A 10817-nucleotide genomic window follows, 5' to 3' on the forward strand; every position below is an offset into this window, starting at 1 on the left:
AGGGAAAGACTGCTCAGAGCCTGCAGCCTTTCCTCTCATTTGGCATTACCTGTTTTGAAGAGAGCCTAACGTTTCAGTCTTCTCCAGTCTTAGCCTGCTCACTTGAAACTGTTTAATTATGATTTGTCTTAAAACTATTTACCTTAAGTATCTGATGATCTGCATACCCAGTTTATAACCAGAGAAAGTTCTTAGGTAACTTGTGAGCTCTGCTCTCAGAAACACAGCTTCCACTATAGAGAATCACAATGTGAGCAGAAACTAATATAAATTTGTAACACTGCAACATAAGAATAACAATAAAATAAATAAACTTGAGAGAAGCCTGATGGAAAGGGTGCAGGTTTCCTGCTTCTGATGACCAAGAATACAGTAGGATTAAGGAGTGGAGAAATTAACTAAATTTACTAAAACAATACTCCATTACATGCCAAGCACTCCTTAAGTAACAAAGAGGTTTAAAGTCCGCTTCAACTTCTTCTGGTATCGATGATAACCAGAGCATTGGCAAAGCCACTTCTGGAATACATTTCTGGCTGGACCATGTCTTTAACAGATACAGATTGCTAAAGTGAACTTATTAAATGGTTACCGAAAAGCTGCAAAGTATATAGAAACTACTTTTCTTCATTCTGGATCAGGCATGTGAAAAATCATTGTAACCATAAAATCAGTTCCTTTTATTTGCTTTCATTATTTAAGTACATTTTATTTCTTCCAAACTAAACAGTTTTAGTGTTACAAACCTGGCTGCTCTGGGATGTCCTCCTCTCAGAGTGGAATGGACCAGCTTTTATTCTTCCAACCTCTAGTCGTACTGTACCTAGAGAACACTAAAGAACCAGTCATTTATAAAGCATCTCTTCTGTCTACAACATTAAAACCTATGACAATATTTAAGTCACTTAACAGATGGTGAAAAAAGAAAAAAGAATTGGACAGAGGGGAAAATAACGGGTTAACACACTGGAAAATCCTTCCACTACTCATTAAACTTTTAATTATACTCCTCAGTATTTATGCATCTGCAGAAGAAAATTCACCCTATAATCAAATATTTAGAAACCAAGACATTAGTTTGATTTGGGGAACTGGTAAGTTATTGCCACAAACAACATTTAGAAGACTGGACTTCCTAAATAATTGAAGTAATGTCAAAAGAAATCCACCTATCTCCTATGTAGTCAAATATAAAAATTTCAAAGTTTTGTCACTATTTTGTTTTTTCTTCTTAATATTACATAAGTGTGCTTAATTTATCATGCTTTAACTGTGTTATCCTAAGACAGGTTCATATATTTGTCAGAAAATTCGCAGTGAGAAATAGACCAGGATATCAAAAGCAATTAACAGGACACACTCATTCAAATAGGGTTTTCATACCTCATACCCTTTTGCTATCTTCTCAGGGGTTACACTAAGATATTTTTTACTAAATTGCTTTTTATTTTTTAAATAATGTTGACTTCTCTATGTCCTGGGAAAGACTTGATCAGGACTCAGGCAAAATCATTCTTTCCTACTTGTATGAAATGACTCACATTAAACCATACAAACAACTGTTATCCAAAATAAAAAACTGAGGAAGTAATCTATGTACCTAGAATTACCATATCCTCACATAAAATACAAACTCACAAAAGAGATTTAAAAGTTATAATATGTGAAAGTGGGAGGTAATACTTTCCAACTAAACTTGTGAATTCACATTTAGCTTTATTACAGCTTTCTCTCTCTTCCTGAAATCTGCCATTTGATAAATCCATAAGTCAACTGAGGAAAAAAATCACCAGCTTTTTACATGTTTTAGGGAAACTTATAAAGAAACACTGCAAAAACAGGTGGAATTCTCAGCCTGGCGATACATTCTAGGGGTCTCATGCAACTTAAAAGACACCGGGATTTTCCAAAGGTTACAAATTATTTTCTAGCAAAATACATCACAGGCAATTCAAGACAATTTGCACCTAGGTCTTACTCTCATGAATGAAAATAGAATATGTTGAACTAAGAATGGTGACTGCCTACATGTGAGTGATTGTGCTTTACTCCATTTTTTAACTCCATTTCTACAAAACAGAATCATTAACAATAATATATCTGAGTTATTTCAAAAGCTTCATTTTTCAGGGCTAGGGCAATTAATCACAAGTACAACTGGCAAAGCATTGAAAACATGACTTATCATTTGTAAATGATAAGTGGGAGCGTGTAAATGATAAGTGGGAGATTTGTAAATGATAAGTGGGAGCTAAGAATCTTAATTACTCCAAAATGCTTGCCAAAATGAAACTTTCCATATAAAATGGCAAAAATGGCATGTTAATTTAGAGGAGATGTAAAAGTGCAACATATGACGAAAAAATACACTGTGCTTAGCTAAAATAAAGCATCAGGGAAGAATGGAAAAGTACTGTTACCTCTGAAGAGTCTAACAGTGAGTTAACTGCAAGAACACAGACCCAGTTTTGGCATTCTCACTTACAGGTAAATGCTGCTTTCTAACAACTTCCCCTCCTCAAAAAAAACCCAAAGCCAACCCAAAAATACCCTCGAGGAACTATTCAAGACTTGGAAGAAAAATATACCTTTGAATGTAAATGTAAAGAAGCATGATCAAGTGTTTATGTACACAAGAGTCAGCTATGAGTAGCTGTTAAATTTTTTCCAGTGGAACGATCTTCCTTTGGAAAATGCTGACTTGATGGAATCCTTACCATGCAGCAGGAACACTTCAAAACTCTAGATAAAAAACAGGCAAGCTGGCTGACCAGCTGGACTTCCTGCCAGACGATTGGAAATGTTGTGGAACTGACTTAATTCTGATTTGGAAACAGGAGGAGGACATCAGAAGCACCAAATTTATTGAGAACAGAAATTCTGGTTCCAAGAGCGGCAGATAGGAGTTTACTTCAGGTATCTTTGTGAGAAAGCAATTTCTTATACTAGATGCCTTGGTCAGTGGAAAATGCATTATAGTATTTAAAGGATGTAAGGTGATATCAGACATACACAGGAAAAGGAAAAAGAAAAAAAAAAGGGATGAACATTATCAACTTATGAAGAAAGGCTGAGAAAATTGGACCAGATCAGCCTTGGGAAGAGAAGGCTTAGGGGAGACTTTATCACCATGTACCAGTACATAAAAGGTGGCTACCAGGAAAATGGAGACTCCCTTTTCACAAGGAGTCATGTGGAAAAGACAAGGGGTAACGGACACAAGTTGCTTCTGGAGAGATTCCAATTGAACTCCCGAAGAAATTTTTTTACTATGAGATCAATCAGACATTGGAACAATCTCCCAGGGGAAGTGGTAAATTCCCCTACACCGGTCAGTTTCAAGAGTCAGCATGACAGGGTGCTGACTCAACTCATTTAAACTCTACTTTTACCTTGAGAGGTTGGACTAGATGATCCTTGTGGTCCTTTCCAACCTGGTATTCTATGATTCTATGAACTGTGAAAGTAACTACTTTTTGGCACAACTACTCTGATGACTTAAAGTCAATTCTGCACATCTTTCTAAAAATGTGAGATAGTTAACCACTTAACAATTTCTTGGAGAAAACAGTCTTAAGTTTTAGGTTGTTCTAGGTAATGGTCTTTTTCTGGCCTACAAACATATGGCACTCTGCACCACCATTAGTGCCATTTTCATCAGGCAAAGTATCAAAACCTGAATGCTCCAGACTTCAGGAAGCTTAAATTCAAATCTACAGCTTATTCTTACTGACATCTCAATAAAAGTCTGAACTCAGTCTGAATAAAACTAACACTTCTAAAAAATATGTATCTCCATTCTTCACTTTTATCCACCTTCTCTTTTCCCAATACCTTCAGCAAAGCTGCAACAGCCTCCTGGTTAGCATTTCGAACATCTTCTCCATTCACTGCCAATATCTGGTCTCCTTGCATCAATCTCCCATCTGTATCTGCTATTCCTCCTTTGACGATGTCTGACACAAACACCCCCGTATCATTTCTGCAAATATAAACATGGATTTTGCATTACAGCATTGTTTGAGGGCCATTTTTATGGCTTGCTGTTGGGAACACAATGAACATTGTCTCATTTTTCTGTTATGTAACGTTGTGCTAGTTCCTCTAGAAATGGCCAGTTAGCTTAGGCACACGAATGCCATGTACTGCCTTCAAGCCTAGATGATCTGCGCACCAGATCCCAACAGAAACATGAGCATGCCCAGCAAGTCCCAGACATTGACTCTCCAGGTACATTCACACCTTTTCCCAACAATACTCAGCCCAAGGCCTTTGCTAGGCTTCTTTTGGAGCTCTATATTGAGTACATCATACATGTCTTCTTCCTTGTACTGGGCCTCATCTCGGTACACAGTCAGACGAACTTTTTGGGGAGTCTGTCGGAGGACATTTATTGCTTCATCATGTGTTGCATTCCTGAGGTCAATCCCATTCACCTGCAATGAAAGCATACAATGATAAAGGGTGCAAGATTTTCCAGCAGACAAACAGAAGATGCCTAGCTAGGAAATGACAACAGAAGTTACCCAAAAAAACACCACACCTCCAATATCTGATCCCCAGCCCACAGTCTCCCATCTTTAGATGCTGCTCCTTCTTCATATACTTCATGGATAATGATTGCTCCCTGTGGATAAATAAAACAAAAATAAATTGCATGTTGAAAGAACATACCCTACATTGGACAAAAAGCAACTAAAAATTCCTACTAGAATTCACCAGTGACACACAAAACAGTCAGAAGTATTACGAACAAATTACCAGAATATTTAAGAAGTTCATTTATACCTACAAAGTGCTTGCTTTCTTTTTTTTCCCCCCTGAACTGGTAGTTTTTTATTATCTTTCTATAAATGCTACAGGAACAAATGAATAAAAAATATCTTCTATCAGATATTTTAATTCCATTATTGTTATTTCACTTGAGCAGAAAACATATTTTTACAACCAACCAGCAAAGTGTCTGCTCCTCCAACAATGCTCAGACCAAGACCAGTCCGCCCTTTGGAGATATCAATGGTTGTTTCACATCCAGGAATAATAGGACAAGTAGCCGGGTCAGAGGCTAACGTGGCTGGAGTTGAAGATCTGCTTGTATCTGAAACAACAATTAAACACCCTGATTACAGTAAGAGGGCTCAACATTAGAAAAGTGACTTTAAAACAGCATTTTTAAAATTCCTTGACAGCTCTACAGCAACAGCTAACCTACAGAGAATGATGCTGCCAACTCTCCCTTTCCCTCAGATAAGTACTATCCTGCAGCTTTAATCACAATTTTCCTGTTTTATACCACCAAGTACGTGGATCACAGTTTTGACTTTACTGATAAAATAACTCACACAATAAGTTGCATTTGTACTATCAAATTCACTCTTACAGTCTGGATAGCCAAAGAAGCTATTGTACAGAACAGATTCTATTTAGCATAGAATTTAATTCAAATATCTATACCAGCATCTATGTAATGTAGATTAGAGATAAGTGAAGCACATAGTATGAATTAAATACATGGATTCATGGATCTTTGCTTCAGTATTTTAGTCAGTTCTGTATCCTTCAAAGAAAAAGCTAAAAATACTAGAAGGGGATATTGTGTAGCAACTAACATCTGGGATGTTTAGATTATCTCTATTGCTGATGTCTTCTGTACTTTAAAGAAGCATCAAAGTTGCATTTTTTCCAAAAAGTAAAAACAATCATCTAAATAATTTTGAGGTTCTTTAAAAGGGCACTAATTCAGTTTCACTGAAATTAACAGAGGCTTGACCATTCAGAAACATTCATTTATGCTAGACAAATACTTAGGTAGAGTGTGAGAAGTCCTGCAGGAGCAGTAAGCCTCAAAACTAAGAGGTTCTGAAGGGAACCAGAAGAGTAATTAGGACTTTTTAAGGATAAAGCTTCTGTGCGAGTACAGAACAGGTTACTGCTGTTATACAAGTTCTTCACATATATAATGATGAGCAACTGCTCATGCTTAGTTTGAGCTAAGCAGAAAAGTCAAGGCTTAAGTATAATAATCCTGTCCAGAAGGCATAAAATGTACATGAAATAAATGAACTGAAGAACTGGGAGTCTTGGTACGCAAGGCCAACTTCATCTACATAGCTACATCAGTACTGGGCCAAAAATTGTCTACATAGCACTGCTGAAAACACCAAAGTTGGGTAGAGATGTAGTAGAAATCAGACCAATAGGCAAAAAAGTAGTTAGGGATGGGTTCCTTATTTAGAAGGAGTCTGTGCAGAACAAACAAGGTGCAAAGGCAGCAAAAAGTTTTGTTTGGTAAAAGAAAGCTGAAGAATAAACTATAAAATCAGGTGGAAAGCCAAGAGGAGAGAGATCTTCCAGCTGGGTTGTGGGTGTCCGTAAATGGCAAGACAGGTTGCAATCACAAATCCCCCCAAATCTGACATATGCTGAAGAAAGCACTGCTGAAATCCCATCAGGTCTTTGACTCTAAGACTTGGCGTGGCAGGATGAAGACGGAAGGGATAGACTTGGACAAAACAATAGATTTTACCCTAAAATGAAATGCAGAAGGGAAGACAACAGGTTTTATTACCTACTAGGTCTCCCATGAGTTTCTTAGGATTTCTTTATTGTAGTATAATTGTGTATCAAGACTACTGCTGGTAATAAGCAATTGAAATGTGACTCAGTAATACTTGCAGTGATGTACATATAAATTAACTGTGATGTGGGCATTACTTGGTTAAGCTATTATCAGCATCTTAGTAGTGTGTTGCTTAACCAGTAACCATCATCAATCAGTCACATATTGATTCTCCACTCTATAGGAGGTGAGTCAAACATGGCTAGTCATAAATGGCAAAGCAGTCTCAGTCATTCACCTGTTCTAGGAAAGATTACATGACTTTTCCTCTCTGTTTTAAAGGAATGCCTCCATCCTCTCGCCTCTACAACAGGGTTGTGGGAAGGCAAGAGGTAAGTCTTCTGTGGGGACCCTCACTGTTTTATTTAGATGGATCACTAATCAGAAAGTACTAGAAGGTGCAACTCAGAAGACAGCTGAGTGCATGCAGAAAGAGAAAATTTATTTACAAGCTGGGTCTTAATTTTTATGTCACAACCCCAGTGAAGGCAGACACACAATGAGAACCTTACTTTTGACTGGTTCTGGTTCTGGTTCTGGTGAGCAGGGAGAGGGAACAGCTGCTGGTGGCTGCATATTCTTCCTCTCCGCTGGAACCATGTTGGAAGGAACTGGTGCTGCAGTCACGCTATCTGTCTCTGCTGAGTTGATTGTAAGCTTCACCACAGATTTGGAAGTCTTCAGGAGACTAATAAACTGAATGACAAAGAGAAAAGCTGGACTGTTCATTTGTAAAACAAAAATAAAGCAGAACTGTTCTGTACACTGGAGCTACAGGTCATAATCCTGCAGGTTTTCTTGGTAATGAACGACAAATATTGGGGTTTTTTGTAAGAAACAATAGAATTAACTGTGGGCCAGACCTGGCTAATATTAATTGAGTAGGTTCCATGAAACTTCTCCAAATGAGAATGTGGTAGTTCTTCACTTGCTTCTCTGGACAAAATAGTATGTTTACAGCAATTACAAAAAAAAATAAAATTGGAAAACTAGTAATGTCTTTTAATTGGGCGGAGTCCAATTCTGATCCCACGGAAGTCAATGCCAAAACACCTACTGATTTACATAAATGTGCCATCCTGCTAGCTCCTTAATCAGATGCACAGCTGGAAGTAAAACCTGAAAACATTATCTGAACTATGGGAGGTAGAAGACACTAGGGTGTAATGCAAAATCTAGTTTAAGGGGATACTGAAAGATTTTCAAAATTCATTGCCATCTCACAGAAAAGACACCAAATCTTCCTGAGACTTTACATTTCAGTACAATTACAAGTATTTTTAGGAATTACTTACTCAATCTGTCTGACTCTTCTTCCAAAGCCTACTTACTTCCCTGAATACAACTTCACTACCTCTTAACTCATTTACTGCTTCAGATATAGCAGTGCATCAAAGAGTAAGACGGATGGTCTCCTAAATGCCCTTCAACAAACAGAGTGATAGTCTCATGCCTAAAGAAACACTTATCTTGGTAGCAATTCAGGTGCTAGAAAAAGCCCTCTTTGATTCATCACAGAAGCCAAACTGAGTGCAAAGCTACAAGTTAGAAATAAATATTGTTATTTAGGAACAGAAATAGTTTTCTCTAAAGGGTTGAAAGACCAGGCTTGGAATATAATGATGCCATTATTACAGACATTTCCTATGTGTAAGCATAGTTCATGACCTGATTTACTACTGATGCAACTCACCCATGTACATTTACACATATTAATTTTACTGGTTCTAATACTTTTAAAGTAGAGTAGCTTTGAAGAGTTATTATTGAGCGATAGTTCATGGCTTTTATCCCACAGCTAAGTGCCTCTCAGTCTTCACATCTGAACCACAAGGAAAAGAATATCACATTTGTAGCATACAAGAGACAGACAATTCATGTAGCACATTAAGATAACATAGCAAATGAACTTTAAATTCAGGCTTCAGTTTACCCTTCAGTAGTTCACTTATCCAGAAAATGCCTGGAGATCTTTGGTTCTTTGAAAATGAAGTCAGAGTACAGTCATGAAAACCTCACTGATTTGTTTAAGACACAACCACCTCCTACATTACGTGGTGTGATTTCTGCAACATTCCTGACACTTCAGAAGCACCTTTTCTACTGGATATCCCATGACAATTTCATTATCCACTGCTAAGATCTGATCTCCAACTTTGATTCGTCCGTCCTGGAAACAACATAGAATAAAAGCTATGAGTTCTGGATGCCACTCCAAAAAAACAGTTTTAATTCCCTATTTGGATTTTAAATGTTTTCACACCTTTGCTGCTACACCATGATCTGTTAAACTCTTAATAACTACTCCATTAATTGTGTCTTCTTCACTAATGGCAATTCCCAAACCTCCTTGATCCTAGGGCAAACAGAAAAATGCAAATGGTTAGGTACTGTGTTTATCAAAATGTTGGAATGCATTTACTAAAGTCTAGTGAAGCCTTAAGACATTGCAAAATTTTGAGTTTTCACAATACATCAATATTTTTGTTTTGCCAACCTACAAACAGTATATTGGCTACCAAGATAAATCTGAAACACTTGTAAGTTCAAGTCCACGTCTCTGAAACTTACAAGGTCAACTGCGATTCTGTTGTTAAACTCTTGAATAAGAGTAAGAAACACAAAATATTCAGAAACTACAAATTGAAGTAAATAAAACTTCATGATATAGCTTAAATTCATTATTTGAAACCACAGGAAAAAATACGCACATGAATGAAAAATACAGAGGATGGAAAAATGTATGCTCTTCCTGTGAAATTAGTAAATGTTTGTAGCAGAGTGAAATTTCGCAAGTGCTTTCACCTACAATTAAATCATCCAGATACCATAATCTGTAAGATATTCTCCTGGCTAATAATGGCAGGCTAGACGCTTTCCAAGTAGAAAAACGTAACAAGAGTCTGAAAGTCTCTCTCCTTATGTCTACTGAACACAACTGTATTCTCCATGGCCATAAGCAGGAGCAGCAAATTTTCTACCCACATTTGGCAACTTCATACTTATAGAACACCTGGCCATTTTCTCCCAGCTTCAGCATTTCTGCTAAATGTATATATTTTTTTGGTGAGATTTGATGCTGATTCATTTACTTTGAACAACTGGAGGCAATAGTTTAACCTGAGGCACCACCAGCAGCTGGTTACCAGAAGTTTTGCAAATAGAACAAGAGATAACTTCTTCCAGAGACACAGCAATTGGTAAATTTATGTGAAAATAAAGAGACTCAGGAGGTTGGCAAAGACAGTCATTATGTCAGGAAAACTTTGGGGTCCATTCACAAACAGTAAGAGAAGACCTCTAGAAATCTCTATTCTGACTTCTAGTAAGTAAGAGACAAAGTTTGTTTGCCATAAGAGGGACTCCATTACAAAAAAAACAAGCTGGTGAATACAAATGTAGCTGATGTATGTTTAATTTTCAGTGCATACCTTAGGAAGTTCCACATATTGAATGTTTTTACATGAACTCAAGTCAGAACAAGCACCAGAGTTTGCAGTACTGATATCTATCTAGAGAAAATGAAAACAAAACTGTGAGCAACTACTTCCAACATATTGCATCAAAATAAAGTACAGCACAAACATTTGAAGTGTGATCATTGTCTGGATTCATTTTACCTGCTACAACTCTATTCATGGGAACGTTGGTTTTACCTCACCATTTAGATAATCATAAAAGTAAAACAGTATTGAGCACAGCTGTACCAAATTTAGCAGCTTTACTAAAATCTCGTTTGTTTTTCTCCCGGATTTCTTTTTTTTTTGATAGTATTTGCTAAGTAGAGATGGCATTCCTCTATCAGGAACAATGCTAGTAACTCAATCAAATGAGAAAAACGTTACCTTTTGATGTTGAAGTGTCCCTGAAGTACACTGTGATGCTTCTACTGACTTTGCAGGGCAAACAGCCATCTGATTTACTGCATCTTTATTTCTACAATAGATTCAGTTAAAGAATGTAGTAAAAATGTAGTAATATAGCATTTATTTGTTAGAACAAGTTTAAGTCTAGCCCTTTCTTTTACTTCATTTTGGGCACTCACAATGCAAACATCAAACAGAAAACCCAAGACAGAAAACTCAAGACATACTCAACAACTACTAAGGACCAGGTTCAAAAGCACATCTACCTTATCAAAACTAAAACAGAAACATTCTGTGCAAAACTTGGTTGATGAGGACTGGGTTAGGGAGCA

At 37.0% G+C, this 10817-nt stretch overlaps 1 protein-coding gene across 1 annotated transcript in view; it reads right to left on the minus strand.

Annotated features, from left to right (window-relative positions):
• LOC104536241 (multiple PDZ domain protein-like) overlaps nt 1-10534 on the minus strand; it is a 17977-nt gene extending 7443 nt beyond the window's left edge. The window contains exons 1-10 of the mRNA XM_010178805.1: nt 10465-10534; nt 10051-10131; nt 8883-8975; nt 8715-8789; nt 7132-7315; nt 4953-5098; nt 4544-4627; nt 4243-4436; nt 3835-3982; nt 747-833 (exon numbers count right to left, since the gene is read on the minus strand). Of these exons, the coding sequence (XP_010177107.1) occupies nt 747-833; nt 3835-3982; nt 4243-4436; nt 4544-4627; nt 4953-5098; nt 7132-7315; nt 8715-8789; nt 8883-8975; nt 10051-10131; nt 10465-10533 (1161 nt within the window). The 5' untranslated portion in view covers nt 10534. The remainder of the gene's footprint in view (nt 1-746; nt 834-3834; nt 3983-4242; nt 4437-4543; nt 4628-4952; nt 5099-7131; nt 7316-8714; nt 8790-8882; nt 8976-10050; nt 10132-10464) is intronic.
• Nucleotides 10535-10817: the final 283 nt, after the last annotated feature.

Source organism: Mesitornis unicolor, unplaced genomic scaffold (assembly GCF_000695765.1).
Source record: "Mesitornis unicolor isolate BGI_N332 unplaced genomic scaffold, ASM69576v1 scaffold45580, whole genome shotgun sequence".
NCBI classification, from domain to species: Eukaryota; Metazoa; Chordata; class Aves; order Mesitornithiformes; family Mesitornithidae; genus Mesitornis; species Mesitornis unicolor.